This window comes from Delphinapterus leucas, chromosome 5, assembly GCF_059928025.1.
Source record: "Delphinapterus leucas isolate spDelLeu-1000000601 "Yukka" chromosome 5, BTC_Dleu_Yukka2, whole genome shotgun sequence".
In the NCBI taxonomy this organism is placed as follows: Eukaryota; Metazoa; Chordata; class Mammalia; order Artiodactyla; family Monodontidae; genus Delphinapterus; species Delphinapterus leucas.
Window position 1 is genome coordinate 69,910,090 of NC_143133.1, and position 23,780 is coordinate 69,933,869.

The 23,780-nt window shown below is 37.6% G+C and overlaps 1 protein-coding gene across 1 annotated transcript in view; it reads right to left on the minus strand.

Annotated features, from left to right (window-relative positions):
• Nucleotides 1-23,780, minus strand: part of GABRA4 (gamma-aminobutyric acid type A receptor subunit alpha4) — a 64,908-nt gene that overhangs the window by 15,518 nt on the left and 25,610 nt on the right. The window contains 1 exon segment of the mRNA XM_089911881.1: nt 20,149-20,408. Coding sequence (XP_089768007.1) covers nt 20,149-20,408 — 260 coding nt within the window.

Sequence of the window (23,780 nt, forward strand, 5' to 3'; positions counted from 1 at the left end):
CCCCTTTACTCCCGAACCCTCCTCTTAACCACTCTGGGTACCCTAGTGTAGCATATGCTATGAGTGTCTGGTCTGTATTCATTTGGTTTACCCAGACATCACTCCAGACAGGCTGTGTCTTACCAGCTTTTTCTCCCCTAAGAGGAGTTCTGTCTACAGCAGCTTGACTGGAATGGGAGAGAGGGTTTGACCAGAAGTAGAAGAAAGTTAACATCTCCTGAATAAACATAATCAACAAGAGATAAGAGTTGATAAATAAGTACCTCAACTTCTCTGCCACCCAACGGGACAATTCTGAGGTGGGTTCCACACGTATTCTGAGAGAGCCTCTGGCGCGATGAGCACACAGTGGTAAATCTGCTCATTAGTAACACTTTTTTGGATTGTCTTCCTTGCCATCTCACCTTCCTCACAGTGATCTTGGGATCAGTTCAAATATAAATTGCTTGCACACAAATCCTTGCAACAAAGTCTGCTTTGGGGGAAACCCAATTAAAACACCTGGGTTCTAGCCAGGATGTCTTCATTTAGTTCTACAAGGATGAGCTGTATTGTCTTGCTTCAGGGTCTTGTCACATCCTCTTCTCACTCACTCCCTTTCCTCTATCACCTTTGCCTCCCTTTTGCGTTTTCTGAGATAGTACTTAGCCATCGCTTCCTCTGAGAAGTTTAACCTGACAGCCCCTCCACCCTCATCAGAATCTCCCACCACAGAGATGCTAATCTGGACTGTGACATCTTCACACAGTATCCTATGCTTCTTCCTAGCCTAGCATCCAGCATGCTGCGTGAGTGCCCCTCCCAACTGTGAGTTTCTTTAGGGCTGCAACACTGCCTTACCAGTTTCCTCTCCCCACTGACCAGCACAGTACCACAAACTAAGAAGCATACAATCAAAGTAAGTCCAATGACTAAATAATATTTAAATAAGTGATGAGTAAACTGTATTGAAATAAATCAACAACAAAATCATTCACTCCTATACACTCAAAACAGCAAAAATGAGTCTCACACAATGTGTCCCTAGAGATAAGTAGTTGGCAAAGCTATATAGCTAAAAGCAGCCCATTTAAATCCACTTGAAAACCAGATGACAGTCATTTATTCTATCCAGATTATACTTCCTGGGCCACTACAGTAGTTAATGGACTGTTTAATGAGTCAATCCTGGAATATTAACTGATAACCAGAATTAAATGTCTTTCCTCTCCCATTTCATGCATTTGCCTGTTTAAAAGTATGGCTGAGTGATCGTTATGGAGTAAAAGAGAGGCACCTCCCGGATCTAGCCCCACCTTCTTCGTGCCCTGTTGCCACACAGGAAATGCATGAGGCCCATGGGCACCAACCTGCCTCTCTGGGAGCAAAGTGATGAGGTTGTAAGCCACTCTTCCTTCAAACTGCTTGAAACACGGAGCCAGTGGCTGAAATAGCTTGTTTAACAAGGACTGGATTTTTCCTCTCAATCACAGTTCTAAAGCTATCAGTTATTGAAAAGCTGATTTTCAAAGCACACACTAGAACAGCTTTTCTGTACAGCTGCAATGCTATTTAAATCTTCCATGAATATATCCACAAACCCAAGAAAATTCTAAGCTAAAATATTGCTCTTAGAGAGGACATAGTAAAATAAGACCCTAGGGAGGAAAAATCCAGGAAATGAAATCTGATCGTTAATTTTAATACTGAAATTATAAAAATCAGCCATATGGCTTCGACTCCTCAGAGCTAGAACACCTGAAATCACTATTTAGAATAGTCAGTCTAGAAGGCTTTTTTGTGAGGCTCTTTGGCGGACATTAACTGTCTATTTCACAGTCATTCTTTTGCAGGTCTCAGAAACGTGGATAAATGCCTCAGCTTCTGCTGTGATGAGGTTGGGAGTGGATGTAGGATAAGCAAGAAAGGCCATGCACTGGAGACACTAAACAGATTAATGAAAGGCAAGATCATCCTTGGAAAGAACTGACTCTTGAATCCAGGCTTCTATTCCACAGTGAATCTCAAGTCCTTATCTCCAGCACTACTGTGGAAGAATTCCCAGGAGCCCATTGGTAACACTGGCAACACTGAGGTCATGCTTTAATCTCACCTCACCAGCTGTTTCATTCTCCCACTGTGATCAAGCGGTCCCACCGCAACCATGTGGGCTGCCTTTGTAGCATCCGATAATGTCGATACTTCTTTGAATTTCATCAAGGTGGAAACTTTTAAACTCTAGCCAGCTATATTGCAGTCTGAATTTCCTTCATTTAAGACATTCATTTTCATCAAATTACCTACCAAATGAAATTATATTGAGCATGAGTCGTTATCATAAATGTTTTGGAGCCATTCACTTGGAAGCTGGCGATGAAAACAAGCTGACTGTACCTAGGAAAATTCACCAAAATCACTGACCAAAGAAAAGCCATGATGAGAACTGTTCTGTGCCCCATCAAATATCGCGCAGCCATGTGGTTCATTTCTGCTATCCCTTGGCTCCAATATAATAGGCTCTCCAGGCCGGGGCTAAATGAATGTTTTCTAAATTATTGATTCACTTCAAATAAAGAACTACCACAATATCCCATGGATGTGACAAGATGATGATAAGACATAAGGCAAAGGGTCTATGTAGCCTCAATAACCCAGCACAATGCCTGGCACAAATTAGACACTAGACAAATATTTGTTGAATGAGTAAACAAATGAACGTGCATAAGCTGACGTCCTAATGTTTCTGAAAGACCTACTACACCCCAGGGCATTGAAAGTTCCACACAAAATGTCTGGAGTCATCATTTGACCACAAAGCATGAATAAAAAGCTCAGCAGGGCCAAAGCAAATTTGGATCTCATCCATATTCTAAAGCACTGTGGAATTAATAAGTGAAAATTTAATACCATTTTGAGTTTTGGTTCTGTTGTGAAAGGCTACTGGCCCCTCGGTTTTAAAATACTTTCTCAGCATACTAAAATCAGAACTCTTTTTCTCATGTTGTTCTTTCCTTTGTTTCCATAGGAAACAGTGACTTCCAGGCATCCAAGATGACACAACATCGATTGCCAAATTGCATGCCACCCTGCAGTTGCCAAGGAGATAATGTATGTCATTCCTACAAATAACATGTTGCTCATGCCTTCATTTCCTTTATCTAGCTTTTTAAGATATTCTTCGCCTGAACTGAATTCAGATAATGTTCACTGTGAACTGATGGAAACATTTCCTTTTTTAAAAATGTATTTACCCCACTCCCCCAAGGCACTTGATCACACCACACACACTGTCTGTGGAAGGTCTGAGCATATTTTATGGCGATTTTGGAACAAGTGATTCAGCAGTTTTCACCAAAAAAAAAAAAATGCCTCCTGAATTCTGTCTGCTTGCATTCTAAGTAAAGGTCCAATTAAATCCACACCTGGTACTAACATATTCCGGTTTAAAATGGCCTACCACAAAAGCAGCTGCACTCCATTGAATTTACATGGGAAGGAAGGGGAGGAAAGGAGTAAGCAAGCAAAAAAGGAAAAGATGGAAGGAAGGAAGGAAGGAAGGAAGGAGGGAGGGAGGGAGGGAGGGAGGAGATTGGGGAAATTCATAGTTGATTGAGCACCTGCAGTATACCAGATTAAACATCTGTAAGATGAACAAAGAGAATTAGAGAAATTTGAGATCTTGGCTGACATCATCTCATTAGCAGCAGGAAGAGTCAGTATTTGACTTGAGTATGTCTGACTTAAAAGATGTGTTTTCCAGCCATCTAGTGATGCATAACAAATCACCCCAAATGATCATGGCCTTAAACAACGGCGATCATTTTAACACCATCTTTCGTGGGTTTGGAGGTTGGCTGGACTCAGCTAGGCAGTTCTCGTTCATTCCGTGTCTCTCATGTGGTTTCAGTCAAAGCAGCTGGTACTGGAGTCACCTCCCTCATATGCCTGGCCATTGATGCTGGGACTGTCAGCCGGAATACCCTACTGTGGTCTCTGTATGTGGCCTGGGCTTCCTTACAGCATGGTGACTGGATCCAAGAAAGCAGTCCTGAGTCGCCAGCCTCACAGTCATAAAGCACTACTTCTACTGTGGTCATAGGTCCACGCAGGTTCAAGGGTGAGGGAACAAAGAGTCTGCCATACATTGTAAGAAATGCATGTGGGATGGATAGCCTGTGGCAGGGGTGGGGTGGGGGTGGGGTTTCTCATTGAAGCCGTCTTGAAAAATGATTTCTGGCACAACACAATTTTTGCAATATTCATTAATTTCTTAAAAAGCCTGGGAGCCAGGCTTCACAGGCTCTTTCTCTCTGCTTGGTGGAGTAATTAGGGAGGGAACAGTTAAAATGATCAGTCTAAAAAGAGGACTGGAGCAACTTTTAATGTCAGCTTGCTGAATTACTGAAAAAAAAACCCAAAACTGAACACTGAAATTAAACTTTGGAATGAGTTTCTGATTAAATTTTTGTCCTTAACAGAGAGTCCCTTTTTACTCATGCATTGTCAGCTTTCGAAGCATTCGGGTATCATAAAAACTAGCTTTGCACTGAAACTAAATATATTGTGGCATATTCATATAGGTTGGCACTATACAGTATACCAAAAAGTGCTTTTACCTAATTTAGCTTTTTGGTTCTTTTTGGTACCTGGATAACTGGGATTTTCCGACCTGAATTACAGGTATATCTGCTCAGCATGGGGAGTGCATATGTGGAAATGGTAGCACCGAATGAATTGTTACAAGGGGTAACACGGTCCACTTGGACATATGTTCTTGTTATCTTAATCTATCATCTACCATCAGTATATCAGGAGGCTTCTCGCTAATGTCTTTATCATCTCAGCACCCTTTAAAATTGTTCTAGTAGTGAACCTAGCTGGGGCCTAGGCCATGAACACAGCTGGCTGATCTGAAACAGCCATAAGACCGCCACTCAACTTCCAAATTGTACTTGAACCATTAAAAGAATCACACTTGTTTATCCTTTGGAAACCTATCAAACTATTATCATAAATAAAGAGAACCTCAGCCAGAAAAGAGGATATTAATGACATGAAGAAAGAACACCACGGAGTAAACACGATAATCAGACTGCAGAAAGCATTCAAACTGGCGAAGCACATTATGGCGAGCTAGTGAGAAAACAACAACAAATTCTGTCTCATTGCTTGCCTTGCTGAAAGTGTATGATTGTGCTAGCTCTACTGTGCTGGCAGATTGGCCTGGAATAAACATATACAATGTTCATATTTAATGTAGCTATTGCTGAGATGAACAGCTCTATAACGAGTCAGGTTCTACTACTCAGTGCAAAACCAGGTCTATCCGGCAGAATCCCAGAATCCCAAATAACAGCAGTGTTCTATCCAGAATGTGACAATTGGATTTGTACCCTCTCTTCCCAGTACAAGTCCAGCACGTATTCTCATTCAGGCCAACATATATGCTGAAACTTTAGGATTTCCTCGATTAGTGCTTCACAGAAAAAAAAATCCTAAAAATTGAAGTGCTTAGGTAATACACAAAACAGAGCCCACCAAGTAACACAGAAGAGATATCTTATTCAGTATTTCTCTTCTAACTTTGATACTTCTGACTTCACCCTACATATTTCTGCCCCAAATTTTACATCTTTCTGTATCTTTTTTTTTTCCAAAATGAGGAAGACACTCCAATAATAAAATCTCTGAGAATAAAACAACAGTATCTAACTGTTTTACATTATAGAATAATTCGCCCCTACTTTGCACAAACAATGAAGATTTGAGATCCTTATTACTTCTCTGTTTTCTTCAAGTTTATGAGTCTTGGAAGTTAGACACTAAGATTTTACATAACTTAGATGCTCTAATTTCTAATACTGTGAGTGGCTAGTTCCACTTAATGGTTACAGAATGACTAGATAGTAACCAGGAAGTTAATTGTAGCAAATAATTATCTCAGATTGCCTCATGAGGTTCTGAAATTCCCTATGGATTGTAATTTTAACCTTTGACTCCATTTTAGCATGCATATTACAGTCATATACATTCAGATTGTTATCTGGAAAACATTTAACTGAAATACTTTAGCAAATTTTCAGTGCTAGAAGAAGACTTCAGCTCCATCATTAGGGTAACCATACACTCCATTGGTCAAGCCAGGATATTTTGTCCAGAACAAAATATTGTTTGTTGGTAGGTCAAATATTGTCCTGGTAGGTCAACAGGCAGAAACTTGCGTAGTTACAGGCAAAGAGAGCGTCAACCTATCCATCATACATTAATTGAAAACAATAACAAAAATTTCCTATTTGCTAGGAACTTGAAGATCACATAGAAAATAATTGCATGTTCCATTTAAAAAATTATTTTTAAATCATCCCAAATTCTACCGCATTTGATGCTTCCATACATGTCTTTAAAGTATATGCAGTAATGAGTTTGATAAAATAAATTTGGCTATGGTACAAACCCGTTGCAAATGTGCAAAAATGAGTGATTTATGGAGTTTTGAAAGATGAATGCAATTCAACAAATAAACACTGTGGAAAAATAAGAGAAAAAGAGCTTAAATATTGAAAGCTACTAAAGGAGAGAGTTTTTTTTAATAAAAAAAAACAGGATTCACCACATAAAATCTCCTCTTTTTATGAATTGCTTAGGGATACTAATATAACTTTCTGTCAGCAGATCAAGCCTCCATTGACCATAATCTATTTCTGTCCTGAAATGTATTCTTGTTCTGTGGATAATAGGTAACCTCCTTGGTGCCATTTTTAGATCAGCCCGATGGCAAACATTAAGCAGAAAGCATGTTAACATTTTTCAGGATCAGCTAAGGCTTTAGCAAAGCGGGTTTCTTGCTTGCAGAAGCAGCAAGAATGAGCTCAGCACAGGAGAAAGTGCCTGTTGAAGCTCCTCTGGCTTCAAGTCAAAATTAAATAAACAAACCAACAAAACAATCCTACTGAGAGCATTAAGATGCCCACAGAGGATGTGCCCCCATCAGGCACCAGGAGTACAGCTCCAAAGTTTTGACATTCTCAGCTCCAAAATCAATCTTTGTCTTGAAAACAGATAAACTAACTAATAAAGTCTAAAATGCTAATCACTATAATCACTAGCACAATTTCTTACTAATTACCTGTTTTGCTGTCAAAAAGAGGCAGCTGATAAAGGAAATCACAAGTCAGATCGTGGCCTCATCTTCATTTCAAAAGACCAGTTTTGACTTTCTAAAAATTGTTTTTAACCAGCAAAAATGGTGTTTTTACATGGTTCAACCAAATAAAACCTGGCTTTTCTCAAAACAAATCACAGGCTCATTGCTTCATGGAAGGGGTAGCCAGGGAAGGTCAAGTGCCCAGCTGTCCACTCATGGCTGCTGTCGACATTTCTTCAGTTAAGGATCTGCTCTGACAGTCTAACTAGCAAGTTACTAAATGGTTATCCAGCTCTCTCTCACTTTCCAGGGAAGCACCTTTCAAGCTCCACAGAGGCTTCTTTTTTTTCACCTTCCAAGCAGGATGCCCCTCCCAGAGCGTCTCCATTCAAACCAGTTTTGAGAAGACTATCGATTAGATCCTTTTTCCACATGCAACCAGAGAACATTTTCTTGTTTTCTAGATATAGCCTCAACAGCAGAGTTGAGCATGACTCTCATCTCCCATCTAGTAGCTCATCTATATTAAGACACAGAGATAACCCAAACAACAAAACTAAGAGTCAAATGCACAGACAATGAAAAGGCAGGGATAAGCAGTTCCTTCCTAGGGAAGAGTTCCAAAGAAATCAGGTGGGTTCAGGTTAATAAAAGAGTTATCTAGATTTCCTTCAGTAATCCCACAGCTCTGTGTGGGCCTCAAAAATAAAAACGCAGTGCTGGAATGGGTTTATGGGAGTTTTCTCTGTTACTGTTGTCATCTAGGACTTCTCTTTCCGGTCATTATTATTAGTAGTAATATTTTACAGAGACCACATTGCATTCATTCTTTTATTCATTGACTCAGTCAACAAATATTGGAAGGGCATTTATTGGGTGGCAGGCTCTGTGTTAAGTATTGGTCTTATAGTTTGTATTCTTCAAATTGCTTTCTTTTAAAATAAAAATCTGTTCAACAGACTAATAATCCCAGATATACACAAGTGTTCACAGTTGGATAAGCTGGAGACAATAATACACTCATTTTGTACATGAAAAGTTGACTTTCTGCTCTTTGGATACAGAGTTCTCACCACCTTTTGCCAAGAAATGTTGGAAATGTTAATCCTCAAATGCCAACAACCTGGCCAAAGAAAAAGTGCAGATGTGCTAAATGGTGGGCGTCCTTCTTATTCCCTACCTCCCTCCCTTTATCTAAAATTTTCATGGTACATTTTTTTACTTTCAAGTGACCCCTCGATATCTACATTAAACTGATTGGACTTAGTAAAAACTTTTTAAGGAAGCAAAAAATAGAAAGCATTCACAGGGAAACTAACCCCCAACCTCATCTTCACACCCCCATTGTCCTCTTTGAATTCCCTAAAGACAGACTTTTCTCTGACTATGGAACCTACAATTGTTTTCAATTAGCCAAACAAAAAGTAAGTAAAAGTAAGTAAAAAAGTCTGCTTTAGCCAAACTACTCCCAAAAGACAGAGTTTGAGAGAGAAGCTAAATTCACTGGACTACATCATTAGGGAGTCATGACTCTGGAGAGACTAAAGAAATGCCCATGCTAGTTGTCTATATGAAGACAGTAGATTTTAAAAATTAAAGTTCAAGAAAGAGCTAATGAAGGAGAAAGAATAGAATCCTACAGAATAGCTAAGCAAGAGGAATGTGAAAATTCAGGCTCACAAATAAAAGCCGCAAAAGAGACATTGTGAAAGAATATGATGTATTATTCAGAGTTAGGCAGGGTAAGAATCTCCTGGAAGGTGAGATACTAGAAAATATTAAGAAAAACACACCATGCCATACAATCTGAGTAGAAAATGCCCTCTCCTTAAATTGACCAAAACACATAATAATCTCCTTCTGCCAAAGACATTTTTATGCATAATAACCTCTGATTTTATTTAAATTAAATGAAATAAGTAATACCCGAACTGATGCATCTTGAAACTTCTAAATTATCTGAGGCTGAGAGAAAAGCTGGAGATTTAGCGATGTATATTATGTTGTGGGAAAATTAGCCCCTCAAAATAGCAAAAGGGAAATTGGCAGCTTAGCCAAATAAACCAGAAGGAATGAATAATCTTACTCAGTAGCTTAGGGAAGAGAACTTGCTGGAAAATATAGCTAAACATTGAGGGGATTTGTTTCAAGTGTCTGTATATTTTTGAAGCTGACCGAATTTTTTTCCCCTCTAAAAAGGAGTGCTGGCCCACTCACATTGCTAACACAGAAAAAGATCACCAAATTAATAATAATTCGAAACACCATTAAGAAAAAATTTTCATAACAAAAATTTCACCTGGGGAAACGTACAGTTCCTTCATATATTGCTATCCCTGACAACTGAGCATCTATCTCAGTTATAGGAAGAATGAAACCAATCAGCAGGTGTTTCTTGAGCAACTGCTAGATTCTTAGCAAATTTGTGCCAGGTGTGCTGGAGAAGGAACAGAGTAAATGGAGAATAAAAATTCCAACAATGCGGTAAAAGTTTATGAATTGTATAGCAATTCTAGAGTGATCCTCAAGCTAGCCCATAAAAATCACAAACCAAACTAATGATATTTATAGTAATGAGTTGGCTTATTTCCTTGCTACTCTCCTTTGTCTGCTGACCATCAATAAAATACACCTCACTGCCAGACTGAGTTCTCCTACCAGCTCCTCCCAAAGTTCAGCACATTTTTTACATCTCTTGGTCCCTACAGAATACCTATTCCTCTTGATTATTTACATCAATATACTGTCACCTGACACAGTATAAATTCATTTAGGGCAAAAACTATCTTTTGAAATTCTTTAAAATTTTTCTCACCACCTTGACAACAGAATTCTTTTGAACATATGTTGTAAATAAATATTGTTGATTGAATATATTAATGCATGTCAGATCAGTTATTTCAAGACAAAAATAAAAGAAATTCTTTTTAACATTTTTAGATGTTTAAAATGTCAAAAAATTGGGAAAACTATGGATTGGTCTACAGTCAAAATGACCTCAATCAATTGGTGATTTTTAGCCTTGAGAAAATCCACATATATTTTATGCAAAACTAGAAATTTGGAGAGTGTGGCTAATTTTTTGAGATTTTGGCTTCTATGTAAGCTGAACCACCAGCTAAGGGATAGGGCTTGTTTATGAATGGGGTAGAGTTTTATAGTACGTCTTACACTTTCAACAATGTGAACATTAAGACAACCTCCAGAAAAATGATGAATGGGCTGGGGAGTGAGTGTGTGAGGGTAGGCACAGCAGAGGGTCAGCAGTGTGGGATGAGGTTACAATGGAGGGGTGGCAATTTCTAGGGGCTGTAAACCTAGACTTTGGAGCCAGACCATCTGGGTTTAAATCTTGGTTCAGTTACTTAGGAGGTGTGTGATTGGACAAATCACTTAGGCCACTCTGTGCCTCAATTAGTCATCTATAAAACAGGATGAAAATGGGACAGGATTGCTATGCCAATTATATAAGTGAATATATGTAAAATATTTAAAATACTCTCTGGTGCATACTAAACACAGGATCAGTTGATGCTCTTATTGCTGTTGGAACAGTATGGATTTTTGCTGTGTAAGTGAGCATAAAATAATCTGAATATTTAATTTGACCTGTCTCAGTGAACCCCAAAAGAACCATCCTCACTAGAATCCATTCTTATGAAAGTAAGCATATGTTAAAAGAGTATAAAGCAAGATGGCATTAGTTATAGATAATGGATGAGCTTGTAGTAACAGGTTTTTAAATTAGAAGGGAATTTGGATATAATCTTGCTTAACTTTGTCATCTAACAGAGAAATTCAAACTCAAATATTGGGTTGTGTGATCAAAGCTACACTGGAAAACTGAGAGTAGAGACAAAATCCCTCGATGCCTGCCTGTTTTCTCTAGGTGAGAGACAGCACAGTGCATCTGAAAGTGTCCAAAACACTTCACCAAGGCTCAGTGTTCTCAACCATAAAACTATGTGTATAACAACACAACAACTCAGCTCAGGGTGTATTGTGGAGATTAGAGATAACACATGTAAAGCAACTAGCACCATATATATATATATATATATATATATATATATATATATATGGCACGTAGAAGACGATAAATAAATAACAATGATGGTGATGACAATGATGGTGACAAGCTACCTCCCCCAATCTATGTACTATGTAAATACGCTTCACAGCTTCTTCCTTTGTCATATTTGTAAACACAGAATACATGAAAATAAATGGACAAGTTTACTATTAATCTATATCTATATCACACACCCACACACTCTTAAACTGTGTTATACTAGGTTTACAAGATGCCTTACTACTTCCTTGAACACTAGCAATATATCAAGCCTTCCTGATGCAGCATTGAAATTATGGCATTTCCCCTTCTGGAGGAGAAAATAGCCATTCAATTATGATGCTAATGTTGGCATTTTTCTTCCCGTGTGATGTTATTACCAACAATTACCAAGATATGCACAATATTGCTTCAATAAGCTACTAAAATTGATCGTTTCTCCTCCCTTTGTCATTTTGAATGACATCCCTTACCTTGTCACTTTTTGCATTTCAAAGGCTAATTTGAAGTCTCAAATTAACTTTCTGATATAATTTATCATGACCCTCTCTACCTCTCCTTCATAGCATTTTTCACATTTATCATTATTTAACTATTTGAAGTTAATTGTTGAATGTCAACTTCCCCACTACCCTCAGAGTATTCCCAGCCTACTGTCACTTGATAGGTATTCCATAAAAGTAGCCATAAATAAAATAGGTTCCCAGTATGTAATTGGATATATAGATCTGTATTTCAGCACATAGGTCTAAGGTAGCAGTGAATATTTGAGAGTAAGATTATACTGCTATAAGCATGCCTGAAGTATTCTAAAACCAATTTTCAGACCATACTTCTATATACTACATATAGTCACTTGCAAGATTAATAACCTGTCTCCTTCACTAGACTAAGTGCCCAGGTTTTGTCTTCTTTGAATCCTCAGTGCCTTGCATGGTGACTAGTACATAGTAGTTGCTCAGTAAACACTTGTTAAATTAACTACCTGAGATTTGCTCTCTTGCCTTAGCAAAATGACGACTTCTCACGAATCAGCATATGACACATAACAAAACTACCATATGAAAAATATGGTTGGAAATGAAACATAATTCTGAGATTCTTGACACTTAAATCACCCAGTTTAATAATTGTGCAATTAAACAATTACTCATTGCCTAAAGAGCATTACTAACTACAGAACATTCTGTACTGAAAAAGGTATGGCTTCCGGGAGGTACAATTTATATGGTTCAAAGAACGTCATTAAACTTCTGTCACCAGCACACTGAAATGTCAAGTGAACTGACAATACTTCATCATGTCCTTGTTCAAACTGCCAAGGAAAGAGATTTTAAACAAAGTTAAGAAATGAGAGAAATAAGGATAAATGGAAAAATGAAAGTTTTTTGCATGTTAGCTTAAACTATTTAAAGCACAGCATTTCTAAGAGGAGTTTTGAGAATGATTGAAATGAAAATCTGAAACTGACCTAGTTTGTAGAGCCTGTTAGAATGGAATGAAGCTTGTGTATTACCATTTACTGGGATATCACTGTATTTAACACTGGTGTCAAAGGCACTGATACCTGTGTAAGTGAGGTGACTAAAATGACCCAAGGACAACAAACTATGCTTTTCTCATAATGCATAGCTGCACTTGTAGATTTACAGAGGCTTTTTGTTTTGCTTTCTTTTGTTTTTCAAAGTGTCGTCCTCTGTTCCGTGTTGTTGTCCACTAGCAAAGTCCAACCACTGACAAGTGTGTCTCAGAATGAGTAGCTGCTGTTCACAATCCTCACAGTGACCCAGCTCTAGCTCACTACTTAACATCCACCTGATGTTCACATTTACAGAAGAATTTTACATAAAATACAAATGTTTTTGGAAATTGTTGATAAATATATTGGTTTTTAGAGGCCCCACATTTCCTATTGTTCAATTCCTATAGTCGGCCCATTATAATAAACAACTGTGACTATTGAACACTGTGCTATGGGCTGTATGGGAAGACAGAATGAAGCCATAACCAGTTTTATTAAGAAGCTCACCATCTAGGTAGGTAAATAGGGCAATCACATATGAAACAATTTATGCAAAATACTTCAGGTTATTATAAGTGATAAATTATGTGATGCAAACTTTAAATGTTGAAGATGCTTAAGGAAATAAAGGATAATAATAATCCCAGCTACAGTAATCATCACGGAAATGCAAATCAAAACCACAATGAGATATCACCTCACACTTGTCAGATGGCTATCATCAAAAAGACCACAAAGGGCTTTCCTGGTGGCGCAGTGGTTGAGAGTCCGCCTGCCAATGTGGGGGACACGGGTTCGTGCCCCAGTCTGGGAGGATCCCACATGCAGCAGAGCGGCTGGGCCCGTGAGCCATGGCCGCTGGGCCTGCGCGTCTGGAGCCTGTGCTCCGCAACGGGAGAGGCCACAACAGTGAGAGGCCTGCATACCGCAAAAAAAAAAAAAAGACCACAAATAACAAATGCTGAAGAGGGTGTGGAGAAAAGGGAACCCTGTACACTGTCGGTGGGAATATAAATTGGTGCAGCCAGTATGGAGGTTCCTCAAAAAACTAAAAACAGTTACCATATGATCCAGCAATTCCGCTCCTGAGTATATTTCCAAAAAAAACAAAAACACTAATTTGAAAAGATACACGCACCCCAACATTCATAGCAGCTCTATTTACAGTTGCCACAATAGGGAAGCAACCTATGTGTCCATCAATAGATGAATGGATTAAAAAGATGTGGCATACATATACAATGAAATACTACTTACCCATAGAAAGAATGTTGCCATTTGCAGCAACACGGATGGATCTGGAGGGTATTATGCTTAGTGAAATAAGTCATACAGAGAAAGACAAAACTTTATGTTATCACTTATATGTGGAATCTAAAATATAAAAAAAATGAATGAGGGACTTCCCTGGTGGTCCAGTGGTAAAGAATCCACCTTCCAATGCAGGGGACGCGGATTCGATCACTGGTCAGGGAACTAAGATCCCACATGCTACGGGGCAACTAAGCCCATGTGCGCCAAAACTATTGAGCTCACACGCCTCAATAAGAGAGCCAGCATGCCGCAAACTACAGAACCCATGCGCCCTGGAGCGTGTGCGCCACAGCTAGAGAGAAACCCGAGCAGACCGTGCGCCTTAATGAAAAGATCCTGCATGCCTCAACAAAGATCCCATGTGCCACAACTAAGACCCAATGCAGCCAAAAAAAATAAGGAAAATAAATAAATAAAATAAATATTAAAAATAAAAACAAATGAATGAATAGAACAAAATAGAAACAGACTCACAGGTATAGAGAACAAACTAGTGGTTACCAGTAGGGAGAGGGAAGCAGCGAGGGGCAAGATGAGGGTAGGGGATTAAGAGATACAAACTACTACGTATAAAATAAGTAAGCTACAAGGATATATTGTACAAAACAGGGAATATAGCCATTATATTATAATAACTTTAAATGGAGTATAATCTATAAAAATATTCAATCACTTTGTACAAATGAAACTAATATAATATAGTAAATCAGCTGTACTTTGATAAAATAATAATCACAGCTATTATTTACTGGGTACTAAGCACTGTACCATGTACTTTACATGCAGGATGTAATTTAATCTTCATTATCAGTCTTTCTGGCAGATTCTATTATTATTTTGTAGATGTGGATACTTGACACCATATCCTTGGCATCCTTAAGTTCTATCAAAATGATCCTCATCTGGGAAATAGGGCTAGAGTTTGACTTTGAAGAATGGATAGTAAAGAAGGAGATTCTCATGAGTACAGCTGAATTACTGAATCCAAGGTGTATCTTGAATTATTTATATATTCTTTTTTGTATCATCTTTTTCTTAAAGACTCTAAGCAGAGCAAATAGCTCCTTAATTTTACAAATACCCTTGTAAGAATCTATGAACGCTTTAATATTGAGAAGTCTATGAAGAATAGTTCAGTAAAATGGAAATAGACAAAGAAATTAGGTAGATGGGAAAGGAAAGGTGCACAGTGGAGAAATACGCACTTGTAGTTCGAAAAAAGTATGTCATCGTTATCATGGGATAGAAGAAAATGTCCCACTCTGGAAATTTCCACGTGTCTAAACGCGAACTAATTAGCTTCTTCATTAAACGTGCTTCACTGCTCTTCTCTATTCTATTTGGTCTACCATTTCTAGTTGTGTTACCTTGATTACATCACTTAACAACTTCAAGACTTAGAGGAGAGGGTGGGAGGGAGACACAAGAGGGAGGAGATATGGAGATATATGTATATGTATAGCTGATTCACTTTGTTATAAAGCAGAAACTAACACACCATTGTAAAGCAATTATACTCCAATAAAGATATTAAAGAAAAGACTCAGTTTCTTCATCTATAAAATAGTTATTGTGAGCTTGAAATTAAGTAGCACATGTGAAGCATATCACATAGTACCTGACACAATTTAAAAGTCCAAGTAATTTTAGTCATTATATCATTGGATTTTTTCACAACGTACAACATACATACATTAATGTATACTTTCTGACTGAACAAGGGCTACAGAATATATTTTCAAGTAAGTTTTAAGTATGATTTTATTAAGAAATCTCCATGTTTTATTTTATAGTTATTTATTTTCCAAATCATCCCATTAATCCAAATCACCTGAGTCAGTGAGCAAGCAGGTACTCTAAGAAGTAGTAAGGGTTTGGAAGGATAGAACCACGAGAATAGAGCTCAACTTCAATATTGGAAGGACAGAGTCAAAGGCAGAATTATGGTGATGTTGCGCAGAAGCAAAACAGCTGCTTTGCCTCCTGAGATGCCTAAAGACATACCCAAGCTGCCCATAGCTGCTCTTAGAGTCTTCCAGTTGGCCTATTTCTCCTTCCTTCATGAATATTCCATGAACCATAAGCTTTCCAATTCCCAAGAAATAAAAATGGTCACCATGAACCTCTGCCAGGCCATTAACAGTCCATAGGTCACATATGGTGACAATGAATCAAACCACTAGCGAGCTAACCCAAAGGACTATTGAATTATCAAGTATTGTGTAGACTGAAGGCGATTTCAAATGAGGAGTTTAAACACAGTTTAAACAAAGCAGCATCATTCAAATCAGCAAATAGCCATACACGTTGGAACACATATTAGAATAAGCAAATCTTAGCTGTTTGATTAGAATCTCTACTGAAACTCCAAACTTCGTAAGATTACTAGAATATTTCCTTCCAGTAACGTTTTAAAATTTTGCTCTTAACACACTGTTTCCCGATCTTGATTTCCTTCTCCCTATTTATCTATATATATATATTTTTTCTCTCTTTCTCTCTCCCTTCCTCAATTTTAATGTGTTCTCAACCTTCAAAGTTGAACTATTCAATGACAACTGACGCTCCAAAGCCAGCTGTGCTCTGGCAGCAAGATGTACTCTGGAGGATGTGTGGGCCAACCCATTAATCACTGTCCTTAGAACATAGATATTCTTCAGGAAGCTGCTGTGGCAATCTGTTATGATACATATATGGTTACATACCACACAGGACATGAAACATATGATGAATATTTTGATGAGATTTATTATAAACTTCTCAACCCTTAAATACTATGACTCTATGCCCTTCACAAACAAATTTCATCTTCTTAATCTTGATTATGCCATTTGCACACAGCATGTGGCCCATGCTGCCAAGAGTGGACTTAGCCAACTGGATGTACTCAACCTACCACTCACCAGTGATGCTGTAGTAGTCAAGAGATATGTTTCAAGGAACTATTAGTTCTCGTCCCACCTTTGGAAATTCTGCAGAATGGTCTTTCGCTGATTAAGGGGTACTTTCAAGTATTTATACTATTATAACACTAGCGCAAGGAGCCTCATCACCTTGCAAAAATGAAAAGCGAACTACATCAACTCATTATAAACAGAAAAAAAATTTATATATAAAATATTTCCAAATGCAGACTCTTTAGACTTGAGCAATCCTGGGGTTGGAGGGAGTTAACAGCTACATGGAAGAGTCAGTATATGTTATAATTTCAACACTATTAGAAAATCATAAGTTACAATATGTCATTTTAAAGCTTAAAGATAACCACTGGTTATATAATAATATGGTATATAGCTTCCAAAGTACATGAGAAAAGAAAAAATAGGAAAATTTAGCAATAAAAATATACTACAAAAGTTAATATTAAGAAAGAATAAAAAAAAATAATAAAATCAGATCAAATAGAATTCAAGAGGCATTATATGGAACCTCCCCAAAAAGGTTATTTTATGATTAAATTAATAGAGTGATATGAAAATAGAGCTGTTATAAATCTTTACATGTTGAATATCGAAGCATCAAAACACATAAAACAAAAATAGTTAAAACGCACTAACACAATCTCATAATATTTGTGGGAGAATTTTTCATAACTTTCTTGGTATTTGAAAGATCAAGAAGTGACTTATTAAGAGGGTGAAATAAAAATGTTTTAGGTAAAATTAATTTAATAACTAACAGTCAACTCCTTTAAATTTCCATCAAACATTTATAAGCTTTTAGCATAACTCAGGGCACAATGAAAATATCAACAACATTCAAATCTGTACAAGTAACGTTTCTGAACATAAAGTGATACAACGAAAAATACAATGGAGACAAATAAACAAAATCCCATTTGGAAACTTTAACATTATCTTCCAAGTAATTCTGAGCTTGTAGAGAAAAATAGCAGCATAACTGCAGAATACTTAGCAAATAATTACAATAATATAACGTATCAAAAGTCATGAATTGGCTAACGCTATATGCAAAGCAAATCTCATTGCAATAAAGGAAACTTTATTATTATAAGAAACAGTGAAAATAAATTAATAAGAATTAAACTCAAGAAGCTAAAAAAGAGTAACAACATTAACTTGCAGAAAGATGAAATTAAAATAAATCTTGTCAGTAATTAGAAAAAAAAGTAAAGTAAACAAGTAAATACAAGATAATTTTTTTAAAGGGAGAGTAAATAGAATTCTTCTACCAAGGCCTCAACACAACAAAGCAAAGCAAATGAAACAACAGTAAAAGGCAGAAAGGGCATAAAATTACCTATGGGGAACTGGAAAGGGGATAAAACTGTAGATAATCAGGGGGTTTTTTTTTGACTGAAAATAGTATACAAAATTCATTCTAATAATTTTGAAAATCTTGTTGAAACTGATTCCTTTAGAGGAAAATGTAAGCTATCCAAACTTACTTAATGGAAGGACAATAATCTTCCCATCTGCTCACATGCCATTCTTAGAGAACCAGTGTCCAGAGCCCTGTGGGAGGAGAGCTATAAACTGTAGGAGCCTTAACAGTTAATCCTTGCCAGGTTAAATCCCTAACCTAATTGTTCTACTGTCATCTTCTATGGCAGGATTTCCCTGCCTGCCTGGTCTCTGAACTGAATCCCACCCCTATCACAAGGCCCCAGCACTTTCTTCCCACTTTGGTGCTTCAGCACTGTCATAGCACTATCACCATCTAACACACCTAAGTGTTTTACTATATATGTTTTTAAATTGTCTGTCTCCCTACACACTGAAAGATAAGTTATATAGAGTAAGATATTTGTCAGGGGGCTTTGTATACCCTTGCTTTTCAGACCAGAAACAGTGTCTGGCTCATAGTTGGTACTAAATGTATGTTTGTTAAATGAGTGAAGAAAAAGAATGAATGCATGTATGAATAATTAAGGGAATGAGTTATCACCTATAGAGAATAAAGTTGATGATTTACATATATTTTGATTTGGGCACATGTAGACAAAAGGAGCTTTAGACTACCATTTGTGGTAACCGCAATAAGGTTGTGCATGTGACCACTGACATTTTGTTGATTCAAGGAGGAAGCCAAGTAGAGTGAGAAAAAGAGACAGAGAGAGAGCAGAGTATCAGAGGAAGAGGAGGAGAGGGAGGAGGGGATGGCTGTTAGCTTTCTCATTTTCATGAGGATCTTGCTAGTTTTGTACAACTGGCCTCCTTGAGGAAAAAGTCACTTTAATTTTTTTAATCACAGAATCACTTATGTGTCCAATGTAAATTACAGTAGCTCTTATTAGGCTTTCATATCCTTTTAGATATGTCTCTTTAGGACAAGAATTCTCAGTCTTGGATGTGCATAACCTACAATTATGTGTCTTTTTTTTTTTTTTTTTTTGTGGTACGCGGGCCTCTCACTGTTGCGGCCTCTCCCGTTGTAGAGCACAGGCTCCGGACGCGCAGGCTCAGCGGCCATGGCTCACGGGCCCAACCGCTCCGCGGCATGCGGGATCCTCCCGGACCGGGGCACGAACCCATGTCCCCTGCATCGGCAGGCGGACTCTCAACCACTGTGCCACCAGGGAAGCCCGGGTGTTTTTATTTATTGGTTTTGTTTTCTTCTTCCATACAAGGGCACAGCCCCATGGGATCGTTCTCATGTGGAGCTATGTTAAGAACTGCTGCTTTACTTTGTTCAATGAACTCTACTGAGATGCCTTTCCAACCCACTTAAGGGTATCCACAGGTTTCTTTTAAGCGCATACATAAGATTTTGCCCCTCTCTATAAAAATTTTTTAATCCTGAAAAGAACTTTCAAACAACTAGCTGTGTACCTCAAGCTCATCCAGAGCTGTTTAACTTTTTTTTTTTCGGTACGCGGGCCTCTCACTGTTGCGGCCTCTCCCGTTGCGGAGCACAGGCTCCGGACGCGCAGGCCCAGTGGCCATGGCTCACGGGCCCAGCCACTCCGCAGAGCTGTTTAACTTTTAAGCCACTAATCACAATTTTAAAGTACAAATGCATGATTATCCTTTAATATTTTTCTGGATTTTTAAATGACTTACAGATTGTCATTGGGATCTTCAACTTCTTAGCTTTTCCCCGGCAATGCAAATTTGACCGAGATGCTGAAATCTTAAAGCATATTAAGTCAAATACCTGCAGAGGTGCTTCAGGATGCTTTTCTCTCAGCACTGGAGCAGCTGGAATTTCCTGGGGGGCTTTTGATGTCTTCCTTTTGGCTTTTGCCATTTGAACATTGGTAAAGTAGTTGACAGCAGCAAACTCAATAAGGGCCGAAAACACAAAAGCAAAGCAGACAGCTATGAACCAATCCATGGCAGTCGCATAGGACACTTTGGGCAAAGAATGCCGTGCACTGATGCTCAGTGTGGTCATGGTGAGCACGGTGGTTATTCCTTCAAAGCAAAAGAGCAAAGAGACAAAATACTTTATGGTTACTTCAATGCATAAAGACAAACAAAAAGACCTGGAAATTTGGTGGGGTGAGGGTAACAAAGTTTACAATAACTCAAACCAAACCATCTTTGATGTAAGATTCCAGTCATAGTGGTTCAGTGAAATTAGCACAGGCTTTGGAGTGAGAGACAGAGATGGTTCAAATCCTGGCTCTTCTAATCACTGGCTCAGTGTGAGTTGGATTAAGTTAGGAAAACTCACTGGTTTCATTTGATACCCACTTATTGGGTTTACAATGAAGATTAAAAGTATGTAAGGCACCTAACATATACTGGGTTCATGTTAGTACCTGGGCCAATGTACCTGAGAAACTCAACACACACCTAACAGAAAGTGTGACTCATTGAAGCACTGACTCTCAACCAGGAGTGGGAAGATGGTAGCAATGAAAATTGAAGCATCAGAATTCCTGGGGTAGGCATGGCCCACTGCTGTTGAGAATCTCTATCAGAAAAAGCACAAGTTATATGTATTTATAGTCTTTACCTGAATATTACTTATTGAATTAAAATAATAAATTTACTAGTTGTAAAATAGCTTAATTTATATAAAACAACATAGGTATACTCCTGAGAAATAGACTTCTAGAATAATTTGGCTTTAAAAATATTGGGCATCTACTGCCCATCAGTTTGTGGTTGGCAGGAAAATATTGGCAACAAGAATAGAGGTACTTCTCACGCATCAATAGGCTTCTGAAGCATATCATCTCCAGAAAAGGCTTCTCCTCAGCCTGGGAAAAAAGTCAGTCCCCATTCTCAATGGAAGAATTCCTCTTGCCACTGAAACTGTAGAGAAATGCATTACGTAGGGATGCTAATATTTGCACAATTGTCCCTTTCTGAATCTTTGCCTCTCTGTGTATCTAATCCATGTTATGCAGTTAAGCTTGGAAATTTACATGGAGATTTACCATATCCATTTAAACTCATTCTATGTAATGCCTAGGAAATCTCTTGAATTGACACACCCAGGTGTTTGGGGATGGTGATGATGACAACAATAACAATGATGAAGGCATAAACTATATCCAGTCCATGCCAATCCATAGCTGAAAGCCAAATAACACATGTTAAACTGAAAAAATAGTGAGTCCCATGCAATAATAAAAGAATAATAATATTCTGATGTAGGGAGAAATAATACTGTCCTCTCAACTCAGCACTTAATTATGTTCTGCCTTGTATTGTTCCCTAATTGTTCCATTTGAGTGAGCTTTGTTTCCACTACTTGATTGAGCATAGACTTCTTAAGGGCAGAATGTCTAACACTGCTTCAGGATTTACCTTATTTCACGTAGTGCCAAGCACATGATAAATGCACTGTAAATAAAAATACATTTTTCAGCTCTTCATCAATCTATTTTCTTTCTAGTCCCTTCTGAATTGTCAATGTTTAGAACATGAAAAACTAGATCAACTGTGTAGCTTCTGAGCTATGGATCTTTCAAAAACATTCCATAAACTATACAGAGGAAGAAAGTTGAGAATTTGGTTGTATTCCCTTTAAAAAATTTTTCATGCTATTTTTAGCATTTCATTAGTCAAAAACAGATTTTAAAATGTGTTTTTTCAGTCAAATATATAAATACCTAAATGCCTATGAAAATGCAATCTTGTGAATTTAGTAGACTTTGTTTCGAAAAGAGACCTCAGGACTTTTAGGTCTCTACTTTAAATCTCAGGAAAATGGCACCATTCCCATGCTCATTGTGAGATATGTGAATAAACCCTAAATTAATTCTGAAAAATTTTAGCTACAAAATTTAAAGATATATCAAGGTTTTTCTTCTTATTCATAACAACTTAAGTTTAATGGCCTATTAAGAATTCAAAAATGTTCTACAACTTTATTAAGCATGTTTCCTCTAATAGCATAGAAATTGTGCTGAAAGCACTTGAAAATAAAAAATGAACAGTGCAGTGTAAATAAGAATACTGCTCAGAAATCAGAAAATTTCACAGTGACCATACTGTGATAATCAAAAAGGAAACTGAAACTCAAATATAAGCAACTTAAGATTCTCCATGTTGCTGTGAATATTTTTTTGGTAATAGAATGATTTCTCCTGAGGACCAGAAGTAGTGGTCTTCGTCTTCTCCTGCAGTATGAGAAGAAATTCCATTATTAATGCCAAGTAAGCAGAGTATTAATTCAATTATTGAGCCATGAATCCAAAAATTACTTTCTGAATGTTAATGAGGGTGGATCACCAGGTTTATGAATATGTTAAATAACGTATGGACATCTACACAAAAACATTGGATATGTGGCCGCTTTCCATCTCTCTTTCATTGTCTAGGGTAAACTTGATTCTAAAGTTTGTAGAAAGACCCTTCAGATATTATGGCTCCTATTTTATGACTGTTGGCAAAATTAGGAAAGTAACTGGCATAAACAATTGGCTGAGTGTTTGAAGTTGCCATCCCTTTAGACATTAAAACGTTTCTCTGCCTGGAGTTCAAATTTAAGAAAGCACTAGCACAACAGGAATGGGCTTATTACACCTGTTTTTAGGTGGAACATTTGGTTAAATAAACACCAACACAATAGCAAACAGATGCCAACTTTTCAGATAAGAAGCCATGCTTCCTCTGCATCGAGGAAGATAGTACATCCGTTACCACATCTACCGTGAAAGCACTTTAATAACCATGGAATTTTTTTGACACGTTCAAGTATTGACGCCAGTTCCTGTTTTTAGAGTGCTGAATATGCACCATATTGGTTGGCCCAGAAGCTGGAAGAGGACATGTACGAGTAGGCTAAGACTGTACACAAGAGTGCATTTTTGGCTATAGCCACTCCTAGAGAATGAACTAGTAATGATGTACACATGCCAGCTGGCATTTACTCAGATTTCATGTTTTACTATACTGGAATAATCAGAAAACTTAGAGGCACACAACTTTAGAGATAAAAGCCCTTGCCAGAGAATTCAGCACACTCTACTCCTCATATTTACACTGATTTTTTTTTTTGGTTTTGTTTTTGCATGATCTTGAAAGACACCCCTGATCCAGAAAATTCTCTCCTTGGGTGAAGAGGAAAATGAGAATTTGGAAAGATAAATACTAGACCAGAATTAATTTTTTTACCTGAATCTCAAATGAAAGAGTGCTTACGTGCCCGCAAATACTTAAAACTTAACTTCCTTAAAAAATACCATCGAAAGCATCAATAAACAATTTAATAATTACCATTCTGACACATCTTAGGACTTAGAAGACTTAATTATTGGGCATAATTTCCCTGGTCAATCAAAACCAGTATCTTGGTACATGAGCACAATCAGAAGGAAACCAATGGAA